Genomic DNA, 19,059 nt, shown 5'->3' with positions numbered 1-19,059 from the left:
TACTCTTGGGGCGGCTACCGGATCTTGATGAGAGTCCTTTTAGTTATCACGTTCGAAGCTTCCCAATTGATTGAATATCAAGTTCGAAGCTTCCCAATTGATTGATTGATTTTCGTCTTTTCGTTATGTATTGAATAGCGAAGAGCATACTTAATATCTTAAAATATTCAATGCTTTCTCATCGAGAATCGAACCTGTACACTAAACGCAAGACCAGTGCTTTACGATTTAGAGTTGAATTAATTCTTGCATGAAAAAAAAAAAAAGAATTTCATGTATTGGTTTTAGCGTAGCATATGATATGTACATTGTTCGAAGCTCTTCATTTCAAAGCACTATAATGCTTTCAAGTGTTCAATGCTCCCTTTCTCTCTCTTTCTCTCTCTCTCTTTCTATCATCGAGAATCGAACCCGGACCAAAGTGATATTAAAACATAAATAACAACCATAAAAATAAATTTAAAAAATACAGCATTACATTATTATTATTATTATTTTGGGAGTGAAAGTGAAGCAGACAACTAACCTTGATTGTAGCTTCGCTAACTTATGAAAAAAAGACTTTACACAAAATTCTACTTTGGTAGGGAGCTGGGATCGAATTTGGTACTTCATGATTTTAAAGTTGAACTAGTCCTTGCATGAAAAAAAAAGAATTTCACATCGTTTTCACGACAGAAAGGATTGAATTAATTAAAGTTATTTAAACTAATTAACATATATTTAAATGAATCTAAAAGTAATAAAAGAATTTCACGTATATAGCACAGCGTTTCACGACAGAAAGAAACGAAATAGAAATATTTAATGCTCTTTCACTAAGAATCGAACCAGAACCCTAATATATGCTTTTATTTTGAAAGTTCTCTCATCGGAATCGAACGCGAGACCAGTACTTCACGGAAAGGAACGAAATAGAAATATTTAATGTTCTTTCACTAAGAATCAAATCAGAACCCTAAATATGCTTTTATTTTGAAAGTTCTCTCATCGGAATCGAACGCGAGACTTCACGATTTAGAGTTGAATTAATCCTCGCATGAAAAAAAAGAATTTCATGGAGTAATCCACCGTGTGGTGAACACTCTATCACTGAATGTCAGTGCCTCGCATATAGATTAGATTTTATTTTTTTTTAAAAACTTTTCGTCTTATTTTTTTCTAGTCGTCTTGTATTGGGTAGCTAGATTCCCCCCCTCACCCCCGCAGACCTATCTTGTAATGCTAAGAATAGAAGTTCCCAGATTTTCTGCGAAGAGTTTGAGAAGTTTCTTACGAAACGTCTGGAAAATTTTCGTCTGGAACCTTCTCAGGAAATTGAGTTGATAAGATGATTGTTGTAGTTCATGGATGTTTTTTAAAGGTATTGGTAGCGGAAGCACTTCTCATAGCATATCATAATGTTTTAAAACGTAGGTTGAAAAAAATGTGTATGCTCAAATCAGCAGGGTTGATTGTATTGCATGTGAAAAGTATTATATGGATATTCACATGATGTTGTCTGCTATGTCAAGTAATTAAAATCACTTAAGTTGAAGCCGTGATGAAATATTGCGTTATAACATTCCCATAGCACAAAAGATTACGCCCCACGAAATGTCTGTAGGTTATGAACTATTTGTTTTATCTAATTTGGTCTTGGGATTCTCACGAATTCACTTGTAAGTGTTCATGGGAATAGAATTTGTTTGCAGACTGTTCTTTGATCGAATAGACCTTAGTTGCTCAGGGGAATATCGCATTGCATGAATCGTGAATATCGTATTTTCAAACGTATACAGCATTTGAGATTACATGTATGTTTGTTGTCGTCTTCACATACGAACATACTCACGTGCGACTGAAGATAGTGTAATCTGAATGCGAAAACGCTGAGTTTGTGTAATGAAAAATAAGTCTGTTAATAGATAAGATTTACTAAAGATGATATTTTGATACATCTATCAAATAATGTGTGTGAATAAGGAAATGAAATTGAATAAGGATATTAAATGTAGCAGGGGAGAGGTGGGGAGATTTTATTCGTTTGGAAAAGCTCATATGTTTCTTGAAAACAGTTATCATAATAAACTTGCTTTATTTTTGACTTCAGATATAAGTGATCGTATTGCTTTGCGATTGCGTTTACCTTTAATGTATATATGGGATTTATGAATTTTTTGTTCGTGTGTTTGTGAGAAATCCTATTTTCGCTGAGTACATTTAAACACGGTGGTAACAGTTATTCTTGCTGATGTAATTGAATATATTTGTTCTTCGATTAGGACACTTCCTGAGAAATGTAGAGACGAAAGACATGAAATTCTGATTAGGGCTTGTGAAATTTCGTAAGTCCCCTTTCTCAGATAGGTGAGTGCTTCGTCATGTCGTTACGGTGTAAGTTTACATTAAATCATTATTTTTAAAAAGAAAGAAGAAACGGTTGTATTGAAATGTAATATTTGAAATGTTTAAATTTCGTGTGACGTTTTTATTTGACGTCAAACGAATGTAGAATAAAACCATTGAACAGAGTGAAGTGTGTGAAGTAGACTTTTACGATTTGTGTTGTGCGCATCTGTGTACTAGAAGAGATTGTCAACATACTGAAGCTCTACGTTCTAGTAAGTTAAAACATAGTTGCTATTCTCTCTTTCTTTCTCTTTTAATCATCTCTAAGGTGTTACCTAATTTCTATAGATGGTGATTATTTGAATTTATTATACGTATTATCATTTAACGTTGTAATTCCGCATTTGAATTAGCTTTTCTTGTCTGTCTTAAAATATAATTTGAAATGGAGTCCCTTTTACATAAACATTCAGTTCATTTTCCTATACTTCAGGCTGATGGAACTTCAGCTACTTTGTTTACACAATCTAAGTATTACAAAGGGAATTATGGTGTCTTATGTTCCTTTAAAGAGTATGTACCATCATATTCAGAAAAGAAAGATAATGAAATTACAAATTTGTACACGCAAAACCCGTTATCAGCGATGGTTTTTGATTTATATTACTCCTGCTAGCATTGACTTCAAGGAAATGCTAGAGTTAGGAGGACATAGATATTTTTTATTCGTAGTGTCATCACTTATCAAAACTTGATGGTCATTACGTGATGCAACTTTATTTTTGCATTAAAGGTTCATATGAAAAATTTCAGATTTGTGCAATTTATCAAGGTGTGGGTAATCAGATACAGTGACAGGAATGATTAGTCAGATATAAGTGTAGGTACATCTTTAATAGTGTAATTCAAATTGCGGAGCTATTGTCAACATGTGAAGAAATGTGTAAGAATGCATCATGCATTATATCACAGAACACTGACCTATCTACCGTTTTATCAACCAAGCGATGATAAGAAAACGTTGCATTGAAGTGACAAAATGTCAGCGAACACCGGCTGACGTTTGTCTGTCTGTCTGTCTGTAGCATATGCTAGGAAGATGAATAGACCAATGAGTCATTGTGTCCCCCTAAATTTAGGAAAGGGATCGGACATAAGACTGGAAATTAGGATATATGTATATCACTAGTAACGGAACTTCTTGGTTTATTTTTAATAATAATAATAATAATAATAATAATAATAATAATAATAATAATAATAATAATAATAATAATAATAATAATAATAATAATAATAATAACTTCCAATTTTAAGTTTCATGGATATATTGACTAGACTGAAGAAGAAGACGGTGTTGATGAGAAATGAATGAAATGATAGAATGAAGAAAGTGGGAGGAAACGAAAGTACACCGAAAAAAACCCACGCAATTGTTGTTTGGCCAACACAGAAAGCTCACTTGACGCAGGGAGCAGGGGTTTGAAACCAGGGCCCCCTCAAACACCGGAGGTGAACGCTGTACCATTCAATCAACGTACACTCAAAAAGTGGGAGGAAACGGAAGAACTCCGAAGGAAATCCACGCATACGGTGTTTGTCTACCATAAAATTCATTTGTTGAAAGCAAAAGTTGAACACGGGGAAGGAGGGCTTCATGCTCAACTCGGGGACCTATGCACAAAAGATGAACGCTCTTGTTCACCACAAATTTCACTTGTTGTTAGCTAGGATCGAAATAGGGATCCCAATGCACCAGAAATATTCGTTCGAGTCAAATCATAGTTTTACGTCCAATTTTTATGTCTGTTAATCTAGTAATTTTGTCTACCAGAAAGTTCACTTGTTTGGGCTGGATTACAACCTGGATACACCATACATCAAAGATGAGCGCTGTACCATTGATCCACTAGGGCCCCCACCTGTGATGAGAGAGAGAGAGAGAGAGAGAGGTCAAATCATAGTTTGACAAGAGAACCAAAGAGAGAAAACTCTTAGATACAATGTTGTCTAACACACAAAGTGAGTTTTACGTTCCACGATTATAGACTGTTAAACTAATGATTTTTGAAAGACGGAACTTTATGATGTGAATGATGTAATAATAATCATAGCTTGTGTGTCTTAAATTTTTTAATAAAATGTCTACTTGTTTCACCGTTTGTCTATGTATCTGTAGTACGTAGAGTCCAGACGAAGCGAAGATATGTGCGTTTTAGCAAATGAAAATAGTATAATCTGTGTAGGTGGGACAAGTGAAAAGTGAGTTTTACGTCCTACGGTTACGTCTACTAGGCTAATGAAGGAGAGGTGATAATGAAAAATGAATGAAATGATGTAATGAAGAAAGTGAAAGGAAACTGATGAACTCCGAAGGGAAATCCACGCATACGATGTTTGTCCATCACAAAGTTCATAGGGTACGAACTGGGATCGAACGAGGGACCCCCCAGCACGTAAGGTGAACGCTCTATCATTAAGCCACCGTTCCCCTACGTCCTACGGTTACGTCTACTAGGCTCTTTTCGTTAAGTTGTAAAGGAAGCAGGGAATTTGTGGTCGCTAAAATTAATGACAAGTATATAGAAAAAAAAAGACGTGATTTGAACACGGGACCTCATGCACCAGAGGTAAACACTCTACCACTGAGGCACTGAAGTTAATTTCATAATTTTCTAATGTTAATAAGAGTGAAATCTAACGTTAAATACACATACATAAGTCAACGAACTGAGAGAGTTTCTGTATCTGCAATGTCTACTTGCAAAGAGCAGAAAAATAAGATAACAGAACATGTTTTGTATTTCAATGTTGTTCTCCAGCTATCGCGTCAACATTATCTTAGGTCATGGTTTCAGACAACACGAAGCGAAGATATGTATGTGTGTGTGTGTTTTAGGTAATATTAAAACAGTGTTTGAGATCTAAAACTTGACAAAACTAGTGTTGCTTATACATCTCGGATGCCGTTACCTATGTACACATGATGTTGATTGATTTTTGAGTTTAACGTTCCGTTCAGCAGCAAGGCTATATGCACCACAAAGTCCACACGACGAAAGTTAGGATCGAACCAGGGGCCCCCAATCACCGGAGGTGAACGCTTTACCACTGATCCACAGCACCCCACGATTTCAACATGGGCACAAATCTTCAAGTTAAAACAATTGTCTATTCTCAAATAAGAGAACATTTCTCCATTTCTTTAAGTTGATCTAGGAAGTTGAACTTTGTACAGTTTTCTCCATATTATAGTCTAAGCTGTGTGTGATATTACTTTAAAAGGACGAAAGTAGTTAAAATATTCCCTATTATTATCATCAATTTCTTCTAAAATGCTCAGAATCCCGTCATAGAATTCGTATACTAGCAAGGTACACAGGCGTGCATCAAGAATTTTTTTTTGTTGAGAGATGTCCAAGCTTTGGGCGACGGGGCTCAAACACTACAAGCCTCTGTGTAGTATTGAACACGTATTATTTTGCACTCGAAAAGACAATAAGTACTTGTAAAATACTTTCATCTATATTGTCATAAAAAATGATAGTATCAGATTGTTTTTATAAGAAAGAGTACACATGCAGTGTTATATGTTTTGAGGATACAGATGACGTGAAAAACGTCTCGACTGTACATAATGAACAGAATGTATTTCTAATCTATTACGAAGAGGTATTTTATGTATTACGTCCAACGGTTGAGGAAACGGGAGAACTCCGAAAAAAAACTCACGCACGTTGTGTGTGATTCGGATTCCACGTTAATCAGTAGATCCACGTCTCATATAGCCTCGCTGCTGAAAGGGACGCTGAACTAAAATCAACTCATCACCATCGCCTCCATTAGCATAGTCGACATAGAAAGACAGACAGCCCTTGTTGGCTTTATTGTTGGACTCTTCATTGATTAAAGTTTTCGAAAGTGTTGTATTTAATAAAGACACTTTGAAAACAGTAACATGACATCTAAGGGGTAATATTCATACACGTAAAATAATTTAAAATAAACAATATTAGTATCGATTCCATAGTTTTCGAAGGTGTTGTATTCAATAAAGACACTGAAAACAGTAACATGACATCTAAGAGATAAAAAGTGGTGGGCTCCCGGGCTGTGAAGTGCATGAAATATGGGGTTGTGAATTTAAAAAAACAATTGGCAGGAAATGAAGAGATGAAGAAGTATGTTAGTAATCAACCGTATACAAAGAAATCACCATTAAATCCTCGTGACGCTTTTTATGGAGGACGTTTGTATCATAAAGCACAAGAATCTGAAGGAGAAACCATACAATACAAAGATGTTATTTCGCTTTATTCATTTATCTCTAAGACTAAGAAGTTTCCAATTCGTCATCCTACTATCTATCTGCCTGAAGAATCAAATATTCCCACCATTGAAGAAGTTGAAGGATTAGTTAAACTAAGTATTCTACCTTCAAAAAATCTCGTACACCCAGTTCTTCCTTACAAGTCAAATGATAGTGTAGGAAACTTGAGTTCAACTCTTGACGGATTCCTAGATAATCTGTAGATTCATGTTTCGTATAGCCTCGAGATATTCTGATTCTTGTAGAATAGAATAAATTTTAAATGTAATACTTGTTCTTTGACATTACTTGTTGAAAGCAATACATATTCGCGTCAAATCACTTAGCGCACGTACTTTCTGTGTAGGAAACTTGAGTTCGACTCTTGACGGATTCCAAGATAATCTGTAGAATCATGTTTCGTATAGCCTCGAGATATTCTGAATCTTGTAGAATAGAATGAATTTTAAATGTAATATTTACCTGAATATAGTGATTAGCATTGTATTATATATTCGATAGCTAGTTATTTTAGTTACTATAACTGTTAGGAAATGTAGGGCTTTATTTGTTGCTCTTTAACATTACGGAAAGAAATCATAAACAGTTCCTTTATTATCCCACGTGATATTATCATCATGTTTCATTCTACGTAGTAGTAATTCAGCTCTTTCTTTTATTTTTTTTATTAAAATGTAAATTTCCAAACCTAACCATAAGAACAGAAACACGACTAAATGTAGAATGTTACACATGTTGATCGGGAAAACAATTGTGTACAATAAAGGAGAAGTTAACTTTGATTTTTCATGCTAAGTAAATATAGTTGTAGCATTTTGTTCAACAGCAAAGCTATACGAGTGAAAATTACTGTAGTATTTAAAGAGAAAACATATATATTATCAGTATAAGATAGGTGTATTTTTAAAGTTTAATTTATATTTTGTGATAATAAAATTTGTATCTTTTTATTTCAGGAAAAAGATGATGGCAAGCCCATGCACTAGTGCATTTACCGTTGAAGACTATTGTGAAGAAAAAATAAGAAAAAGGGGACAAAAAACGGCTTATTTTCTTTCATACGCGTGCCCAAATAATGAAAGGAAGCAAAAGTGGCACACATGTACTATATGTGTTAATTACACATTAATGAAACTTTATCAAGAAGAAAAAAAGAGAGAAAGTAATGAAAAACTAATTTGTGGGTTAAAATGGGACTTAGAGGGGAAGTGCATAAATGAAGTAAGAGAAGAAAAAGAAGAGGAAGAAAGCAACAAAAGAAGAAAAACAGAAGAAAAAGAAATGGTTGAGGGAGAGGTAATTTTTGGCCTCCCATAAAAAAAAGAAAAAACTTGTAAAAAGATGTATATAGACAAATAATAATTATAAAAAAAAAGAAAAAAGAAAGAAAGGAGAAAATGGCTTTGGATATAATTTAGTGTTTTAGTTTATAATTATTCCTTGACCTATCGACTAGTATTGGATATTTGTTGCTGACCGTAAAGATTTTTTCTTGTGTTTAACAATGGTTTCTAATTTTTAACTTTAAAGGTGTTTGTGTTTTTCAAAACAAATTTGAAGGGTAACCCATAGCGATAATTTTTCCCTCTTTGTGACTGTTTGCTCGTTGTTTTTTAAAAAGACAACTATAAGGCTGTGGCAATGGATTTTGCAGCGCTTAAGGTATTGTATTGAACTGTTTTAGGAAAATGAAAAGTAAAATAATTAACTAAATTTGGGCGTTCTAGGAAACATCTGGTTTAACTTGAATATTTCTTTTAGGCGACTGCATACTTTTAAAATAAAGGACATTTACTTGATTTTCTCCAAGAGTTGTGGGTTTGAAACAAATTTGACATTGGTTTTACATTAAAAGTATTCTAATCTTATTATTACTTTTAAATATAACTTATAAGAATTGTGTTGTTAGGTTTTTCCAATATATTATTTTTACTAAAATAATATCTTAGCAAAATTTCTAACATAATTTCACTGTAATTTTAACAGGACTTCAATGTAATTTTTAACAGGGTTTCACTATAATTTTAAAGATTCATGAAAATGAATGATAAAGAATAATTCAAAGCAAATGAATGATGATCATGTGATTGAAGAATCAGTGAAACTTTGTTACTTGTGAGTAAATTACTTTAAATTATTTTGTTCTTTATAAAAGAACGGCTGAATCTATTCAGTAATTTTTAACAGGGTTTCACTAATTTTAAAGATTCATGAAAATGAATGATAAAGAATAATTCAAAGCAAATGAATGATGATCATGTGATTGAAGAATCAGTGAAACTTTGTTACTTGTGAGTAAATTACTTTAAATTATTTTGTTCTTTATAAAAGAACGGCTGAATCTATTCATTTGAATAAATTTTGCTGTAAAGAAGAATGAGGAATTCTGAAACAACTAGAATCTTTTATTGATAAAATTTTATAATATCTTAGCAAAATTTCTAACATAATTTCACTGTAATTTTAACAGGACTTCAATGTAATTTTTAACAGGGTTTCACTATAATTTTAAAGATTCATGAAAATGAATGATAAAGAATAATTCAAAGCAAATGAATGATGATCATGTGATTGAAGAATCAGTGAAACTTTGTTACTTGTGAGTAAATTACTTTAAATTATTTTGTTCTTTATAAAAGAACGGCTGAATCTATTCAGTAATTTTTAACAGGGTTTCACTAATTTTAAAGATTCATGAAAATGAATGATAAAGAATAATTCAAAGCAAATGAATGATGATCATTTGATTGAAGAATCAGTGAAACTTTGTTACTTGTGAGTAAATTACTTTAAATTATTTTGTTCTTTATAAAAGAACGGCTGAATCTATTCATTTGAATAAATTTTGCTGTAAAGAAGAATGAGGAATTCTGAAACAACTAGAATCTTTTATTGATAAAATTTTAAAATTTTTAAAATCTCAACAATAGCTTGAGAAGCTTTCACAGGTTGCGCAAATGTATATTACAGATAAACAGTTTGTATGAGATGAGTACTATTTAGGATTTAGATTATGTCTATTTAGCCTGTTACGTTTGAGGGATAACGTTTTGATGAGTTCGGGGGAAATGGAAGGGACTTTCATATTATGCATTATTTGGACATCTGTCTGAACACAGAAAACTGTATTGAAGGTGAATGGAGTGAAAAAGCTGTTATAATTTTATGACCGCCGGGAATCGAAACCGAATCCGCTTGCAGCTTTGTATTGTTCTTCTACTCATAAATTCAATGGAATTCAGGATGCATGATGACTCAGTGATATAACGTTTATTCACGTTGTCATTCTATCAACTATTATTTTTTCGTCATTCATTTGTCTTAATCATATGGCCTTTTACCGAGAAAGGACATATTTGTGGGGGCATATCTTTATTTCTCCGGAGGTCTTTACATGATGTACAAACCTATTACATTTTAGGTTTGAGGAGTATGGTGGCTCAGTGGTAAAGGATTTACAATCAGTACTTCGTTTTTCAAAATGCTGAAGCTTCTTGGTATGTATCCTGCTGGAACTTAATGGCGATCCGTGCCTCAAATTTGTCATCATCACACCTTCAGTTAATTACTCTAAAAAAAAGAAAGATAACGAGTTTGGAATTTGCTAGATTCATGTTTCTCCAAGGCTGATGATGATGATGATGGTAATGTTAGGTGTTCAGTATAATTATAATAAGGGCATAAACACATCTCTCTTTGTTTCAGACAATTCTCATAGTTCGTGAAGAAAAAAATATTACTTTTAGATTTATTTGCCAACGAATGGAGAAACTTTTCGGTACGAAAAGACAAAAGTCGCAAATCGACAAGTACATTTTTCAAATTCGAAATGAAACAGAAACAGACGTGTAGATAAAAAATTATAAGCTTACTTGATCAGAGATCGAACTAGGGACCGCATGTATTGGGGGTTGCGGAACAATGCTCTACTATACTAAGTATTCATCTGAAAGAATACATCGTTGTTTTATCACTGAGCCACACACACACACACACACACACACACAAACTTTCACATATTTCTTACGTTCGAAACGTAAGAAAATATTTCAGTTTAACGTACCACGATTATGCTCATCATACAGATAGACAGAGAGAAAGATAAACACTTAGATATACCTACATTTATATTTCACAAGTATAGGGACAAATGTTTATGGGATGTCAAACAATCATTGCATGAGTAATATAGTTTAATCTTTCATTCCAGTGGGTAAAACTTAAAGATTTCCCATTAAACTTGTTGACTTAACTCATAGATTTCATTTCTTTTTTTCTCTCGTTCCACAATTTTTTATTCTATCATCATTACTTAAAGGTGAAGTGAATCGATGTTCCAGGTGGGCTCACCCAAGCACATACTACACACACACACACACACACACACACACACACACACATATATATATATATATATATATATATATATATATATATATATCATTTTAAGACATAATATGATTTAACATACAATTAAATGTACTGTACCTTTTATTATTCATTTAGCAGGGCTGAAGGTCAGTCTGTTACGAATCATCAAAACATTTGACAACGTTATCTTATCTGTTGCTCTTGAAACTAAACCGTTTTAAGATGGAGTTCACTGTACTAGCAAACAGAGAAAAGAAAGAGACTAGCAAAACAGACATTCACATATGTGTCTGTTTTTTTATGGTTTGACGAGTATGATGGCTCAGTGATAGAGGATTTACATCCAGTATTTTGGGGGTCCCTGATTCGATCGCGGTTCACACCGTGTGGACTTTCTGATAAATTCAAAAATCTACAAACACAACGTTCTTCATCGTAAACGTACGTTGTACTGTGATCGAAAAAAAGACGTCCGTACGGTTTCTTTTCAGATCATCCATTCTAAATGAAGTTTCTTAACTCCTAAAAGAGAAGTATCGGAATAACAACAACATTAGTATACTAATTTAAAAATCCTACCGTATTGATCGATCACAAAATACAAATTTTATGTGAAAATAATAAAAGATTTCAATTTCACTATATTATTATTATTATTATTATTAAATTCACTAGAATTAGTACTACATTGTTCAGTATAAATGAAAAGTATTTTCTGCTTCTTTATGAACAGAAGTCCACTTCATTGACACCCATCAACTTTAAAGTTCGTTTTCCGTCAAACTTGACTGTGTTTGTACACTATCCAATAAATCAGTCATAATTGAATCTATGAGTTTTTTGTTTATAGTCTGAAAACAAGCGGAATCAAATGTACAAGTTTTCTTTCCCATTCCGTTAAAATTTCACTTAAATCCAAATACAAGGTCTTTAGCAACACGATTCACTTATTCAAATGTTCCACTTTTTAGTACAATACACATTAATTTGGCTTTCATTAAATTAAGACCTTATGCACCATTTAATATGACAAGGAGGAGAAACAACCATGTTTCGTCTTGTTTATATATGTCCTATACACTTACGAATATGATATCAGCTCAGTAAATTCAAGATCGTGCATGTTACGTCCAAATAAATTAATATTAAACATATATTTCCATTTTTCCAAATACGATGCTAATGCATATGGAAGTTATACATAATAGCACATACGTAAATTATTTGTATAAATACATATTGTTTTGGTAACTTTAGAATATGTACATGTACTTTTTACAGTTATATACAAAGAAAAAGTATGTAATGGAACTTTATTCAAGTTTCACTTCAAATTGTACCATATTGAAAATTATGTTCCTTATTGCAACTTTTACTGGCATTTTTATGTATATCATCATTCGGAGCACTACGAAATACTTGTATATCAGGGCACTTTTCCTGTATTTGTTTAATAAAAGCATATCCCTTCTTAAAGTAAAGAAATGGACAATTAGGAAACCATTTCGCATGTTCTATCCATGGAACATCGTTATCAGTCCAATCTTTTAATCCACCAGCACAATAAAAGCATATAGTTTGGTCTCTTGTCTTCGTGTAAAAAAATCCAGCATCACTTAATTGATCCGGGCATTGTTTTGATGAAATAGGCCAGTGTTCGAATGTTCTTAAACGTAATTCCTTTGTACAATACTGATTATATTGAGGGGCAAAACATTTATGTGCACCACTATATGGTAATTCTGGCATTTGTTGAAGTGGTATCCTTTCAGATACAGAATTTGGTCGCAGTTCCATTCTTAAACTTCCACTATTCGTATTTTTCTAATCGGCTACTTCAATGAAATCTTGCTTACGTTTCTATGTTCAATTATGTTGGAAATCTATGGAAGTCAATATTATAAAGTAACTTATGATTTACACAGTCATGTTATTTCAGCAGATGATCAACAGAGACTAATGACACTATGCATACAAATATCTGTGCACACATGCATGATGCAAGAAGGGATGTCGATGAGGAAAACGTGTATCATCTTGTTTATTCATATACCATACACTTACGAAAGACCACGATCGTTTGGGATCCGGGTTCGATTCTCGATGATAAAGCATTCTTTTTTTCTTCGCAGAAAATCTGGGAACTTCTATTCTTAGTATTACAAGATGGGTCTGGTGGGGGTTAAGGTGGAGGGGGAATCTAGCTACCCAATACAAGACGACTAGAAAAAAATAAGACGAAAAGTTTTTAAAAAAAAAATAAAATCTAATCTGTATGCGAGGCACTGACATTCAGTGATAGAGTGTTCACCACACGGTGGATTACTCCATGAAATTCTTTTTTTTCATGCGAGGATTAATTCAACTCTAAATCGTGAAGTCTCGCGTTCGATTCCGATGAGAGAACTTTCAAAATAAAAGCATATTTAGGGTTCTGATTTGATTCTTAGTGAAAGAACATTAAATATTTCTATTTCGTTCCTTTCCGTGAAGTACTGGTCTCGCGTTCGATTCCGATGAGAGAACTTTCAAAATAAAAGCATATATTAGGGTTCTGGTTCGATTCTTAGTGAAAGAGCATTAAATATTTCTATTTCGTTTCTTTCTGTCGTGAAACGCTGTGCTATATACGTGAAATTCTTTTATTACTTTTAGATTCATTTAAATATATGTTAATTAGTTTAAATAACTTTAATTAATTCAATCCTTTCTGTCGTGAAAACGATGTGAAATTCTTTTTTTTTCATGCAAGGACTAGTTCAACTTTAAAATCATGAAGTACCAAATTCGATCCCAGCTCCCTACCAAAGTAGAATTTTGTGTAAAGTCTTTTTTTCATAAGTTAGCGAAGCTACAATCAAGGTTAGTTGTCTGCTTCACTTTCACTCCCAAAATAATAATAATAATAATGTAATGCTGTATTTTTTAAATTTATTTTTATGGTTGTTATTTATGTTTTAATATCACTTTGGTCCGGGTTCGATTCTCGATGATAGAAAGAGAGAGAGAGAAAGAGAGAGAAAGGGAGCATTGAACACTTGAAAGCATTATAGTGCTTTGAAATGAAGAGCTTCGAACAATGTACATATCATATGCTACGCTAAAACCAATACATGAAATTCTTTTTTTTTTTTCATGCAAGAATTAATTCAACTCTAAATCGTAAAGCACTGGTCTTGCGTTTAGTGTACAGGTTCGATTCTCGATGAGAAAGCATTGAATATTTTAAGATATTAAGTATGCTCTTCGCTATTCAATACATAACGAAAAGACGAAAATCAATCAATCAATTGGGAAGCTTGGAACTTGATATTCAATCAATTGGGAAGCTTCGAACGTGATAACTAAAAGGACTCTCATCAAGATCCGGTAGCCGCCCCAAGAGTATGAGCATAGTAACAACGTTCGCTTACGTTCTTCGCAGGAGGGAATGGAGTGGAGGGGTTTGAGGGGTTCAAATCCATAACGAAAAGACAAAAATCAATCAATCAATTCGGAAGCTTCGATCATGATAACTAATAGAACTCTCATCCGTCCAAGAGCATTTAGCTATTCAATACATAACGAAAAGCAAAAATCAATCAATCAATTGGGAAGCTTCGCCGTCCAAGAGTATGAGCATAGTAACAACGTTCCCTTACGTTCTTCGCAGGAGGGAGTGGAGGGGTTTGGGGTTCAAATTCATAACGAAAAGACAAAAATCAATCAATCAATCAATTGGGAAGCTTCGATCATGATAACTAATAGGACTCTGATCCGTCCATCAGTATGAGCATCCAAGACTATGAAGGCCAAGAGCATCTAGCTAACGAAAAGCAAAAATCAATCAATCAATCATGAAGCTTCGATCATGATAACTGATAGGACTATGATCCCTCCAAGAGTATGACCACCCAAGACGATAAAGCCATCCAAGACTATCACCATAACAACAACAAACTGTTCTCATACACGTTCAGATAAACCAACATTTTCCCACGCACTTCTCTGGTAGCCGTAAAAGGCTATGACCATAGCAACTAAAGGCTTGTCGAAACTTGCCACCGAATTCCAGGAAATGACACAGAATTCTAAGAACGGGAGGGGATCAAATTTCAGCCCAAGTGGGGTATATCTACTACCATCTACATGCTCATACCATATACCAGGAGAGGGGAAAGTGATGTCAAAGGGAAAATTTCGGAGGATTTTTTTTCACACTTTGGGCCCCTCTGGAACGGCCCTGTGTGAACGTAGAGATCTCAAAAAATCTGATAAATAGTACTTGATAGACTGAATGTGTGTGCAAAATTTCAAGTTTCTATCTTGAATACTAAGGGCGGGAGAAATTTTATCAAGAATCCCCACAATGCCCCAAATTACCGCAAAACACCATGATCTCAGGTAAAAAAATTTCCTGAGACATCTCTATTTACCCTAGGACTATAATCCGCCAATCATCCTCTTCAGAATAGAACTGCCTTTCAGGCGGTGCCATTCACATGTCTCCATCATGTATCTAAGGCGGGAAAATTCCAAAAAAGGGATTTTTTGGTCTAAATATCCCTTTTTCGACTTTTAGCCCCTCTGGACCCCTTCTCTTTTAACGCAGAGATCTGAAAAAAATCTAAAAAATACTACTAGGTGGGCTGAATGTTTATGCAGAATTTCAATCTTCTAGATGCAAAAGTAAGCCCGCCAAAATATATATATATATATATACCGACAATGTCACATATTCACGTATACAGAAGGATATTTTGTAAAAATTCCCTAAGACATCCCTAATTACCCTAGGATCATGGTTTGCACATCATTCTCTTCACAATAGAACTGTTTTTCAGGCGGTAGCATACAATAGAACTGTTTTTCAGGCGGTAGCATTCACATGTCTCCATCATGTATCTAAGGCGGGAAAATCCCGAAGAAAGGGATTTTTTGGTAAAAATATCCCTTTTTCAACATTTGCCCCTCTGGATCCCCCCTGTTTTAACGCAGAAATCTGAAAAAATGTGGTAAATACTACTCGATGGACTGAATGTTTGTGCAAAATTTCAATCTTCTAGTGCAAAAATAAGCCCGCGAAAAATAATGAACAAAGGCTTAATAAAAGGTAATATATATATTTTTTAGAATTATGACGTCATCATCTCCTCTGTCTCGACGCAGGAAGGTGTGAAACCATACGTAAGGTCTTCTACAATGCCTCTGGACTTGTAAAAAAAAAGGACGAAAAAGCTCAAATAGGAGAGTTATAACGCAATGTACCATGAAACACCCGTATGGTACAAATTGTACAATCTGCGGCAAAAAACCTGCAACACGAGCATATAAGTTTATTGTGAAATGACGAAGTCTTTTGCTCCAAAATAAGTGTGCACGAGAGGAGGCCGAGGTTTGTCCTGGCGTGATTCGTTCCACTTAGACGTTATGTTCATACCCTGTGCTGTTAGGCGTAGTTTCACAATAAACTTACATCCTCATGTTGCAGGTTTTTTGCCGCGGATTGTACCATCGGATGCAGACGCATCATTCTCATATGAGCACCAATCTCCTTGTCATTCCTCGCAACATCTGTGCATGTCCCTTTACAGTCACAAGTGAAATTCATCTTGATAAAAATCGGCAAAATGTATCATAAACATAAGGTTTTTTCCGACTCTTTTTTCAAACTCTCGCACCGTTTGCAAGATTTGAGCCTACTTCCGGTTGGAATTTCTAATTCATGTATGACCAGTGTTTTGTTTCTTCTTATATGCAGTATGTAACTAAGCAAAAACATTACACACACAATTAATTAAAATGACAGCGATATATGGTGGGCAAAACACTCCATTCGGCAAAACACTCCAAACAATATTCATTGGGCAAAAGACTCCAAATAATAAAGATTCAACTTACTGTTAGAGTGGAGAAATAGCTATCCTTCGTTTTTCATTATCATTTGGCCATGAAACAAACGCCTGAGAGGTATGCAACCCCCGTATAAAATTATGTGGTGTTGGAATGTATAATGTGTTGGATATGATGCTTTAGCTTTTTTCTGTTTTAATTTCAACATTTCCAGTGTTCCGGTAAAATGTAATAAAGAAATAATGGTCATGATTTTTAAATATTCAATTAGAACTGGACAATCTACACAAAATTTGCAATCGATCAGTGAAAACGTCATCTTTCTAGAGCCTGTAGTTTCTGAGATCTCATTGTCGAAAGGATTGGCCAGAAACATATAAACGCCCACAAACGTATAGTTTAATAGAACTCCACAGATAGCAGCACAATTCATTTGCATTGATTTTAGAAAATGCTTATTAAAATACAAAGGCTTTGAACAATAATTTAAAAAACATAAAGTTTATATGAAAAAAAGGTCTACTTAAATAATTTATTTAAAGTACACACAGCTTAAGATATTTGTTTCTGTTAAATTTGAAATAACAAATAACCGTAAATCAAAGGGTTGAAATCAAAGTTTATAGGTTGAAGCTCAGGCGCTTTTGTGGCTATTGTAGCATTTTAATAGATAGATAGATAGATAGAAGATAGATTAGAGTATGAAACATTCACCTCATTTTAAAAGCAAAAGGTACATTTCATCTTCCTGCATCAAACTCCTCATGTAACTAGTAAAGACAAATTATATGTTTAAACAATCTCTCCTTGATTTAATATCATGTCATCTAATTTGTTTCAGACATCATTAGTGATAAGGAAACGAAAATTTCATATCACTACATCTTTAGACATTACTGCTCATTCATTTATCACATATACAACTTACCTTATGACTAAGATATGCATAAATATATAAATCTGGCATTTCTTGCTTGCGTGTTGTAGAACAGCAGCAATCTCGTATGCCTCTAACAATACTCTGATTTCAGGATATTTGAAATAAACAAACGAATTTACTGTTGTTATCACACTTACAAACAAGTGAGCCAAATAAATTATACTTATAATGCACAGGGAATGGTGCAACTCTGCAAAATGTAAACAAATAGCACCACTAGTTAGTTTGCTTCTGAAAATTGAAACTACTGTTGGATAGTACTTAACGTAATTACAAGCTTTCACATCTCTTAGTATGATATTAATATTAACAAGGTAATATTTGATACGTAAACATATTCTTTTGTGTTGTTTGTTTCTTTTCTACAATGTCGGCCATTAATAATTTCACAGTACAGTATTTACGTGAAAAGCATGGTAAGAAATGTCCTATACTTGCTTTATGTGAATGACGTGGGATCTTAGCATTTTATCAACAGTTAATTCGAATGTAAAAGTTTTGTTAAATAAGTAAACATTCTAATTTTTTACCCTCTAACAAGCAAAATTCTAGTTTTGATCTAATTTGCTATAATTTATAAAATGATTATATTTCCCCCCCAGAAAATTACAGTATGATTGATTCCAACAAAGGTAACAGCATTTGAATACTTACTTTTGTGCTGATAACAGGAGAAGCCAATCCAAGAGCAAATACCCAAACCAAGACAAGAGCTTTCGTGCAGTTGCTCATCGTGCAGAGAGATCTGGATCTCATCGGATACACAATCACAAGATACCTGATAAATAAACAAAAAGAAATATATATATATTTGTTTTAAGCTTTCACGACGATAGTTCAACATTGTTCTCTATGGTTTTCAGGTAGTACGTCGTGTATATTTAAACAGACGATTGCTTTGCTGGTAAGATTGCCAGACTACTCAGTGTCAATATAACTAATACTGATCCTGAGCAGCCTGGTAATAATACCAGCGAAACGACCGTCGATTTAGAATTAAAAATACAGGACGTACTACCTGAAAACCATAGAGAGAAATAAAATGTTACATGTTTAGAAGAGATGTTAATTGTCCTATAATATTATAATTATTATATCCTCCTTCAACTATTGGTATGAAGCGTTAGGTTTAAACAGTACCACGTACTAGTGCGACTAACAAACTTATAATAGCATTCTTGATTCATAATATTACTACACTGTTATATATATATATATATATATATATATATATATATATATATATATATATATA

At 33.6% G+C, this 19,059-nt stretch overlaps 1 protein-coding gene across 1 annotated transcript in view; it reads right to left on the bottom strand.

The window, feature by feature from the left end:
- The window catches only part of LOC145687713 (galanin receptor 2b-like), a 203,198-nt gene extending 184,620 nt beyond the window's left edge, over positions 1 to 18,578 (bottom strand). Inside the window, exon 1 of the mRNA XM_081761166.1 lies at positions 18,459 to 18,578. Coding sequence (XP_081617292.1) covers positions 18,459 to 18,560 — 102 coding nt within the window. The 5' untranslated portion in view covers positions 18,561 to 18,578. The remainder of the gene's footprint in view (positions 1 to 18,458) is intronic.
- Positions 18,579 to 19,059: the final 481 nt, after the last annotated feature.

Source organism: Thermobia domestica, chromosome 6, assembly GCF_964235325.1.
Source record: "Thermobia domestica chromosome 6, izTheDome1.hap1.1, whole genome shotgun sequence".
In the NCBI taxonomy this organism is placed as follows: Eukaryota; Metazoa; Arthropoda; class Insecta; order Zygentoma; family Lepismatidae; genus Thermobia; species Thermobia domestica.
The sequence above is the reverse complement of the archived record's forward strand: the minus strand, read 5'-3'. Positions and strand labels throughout refer to the sequence as shown.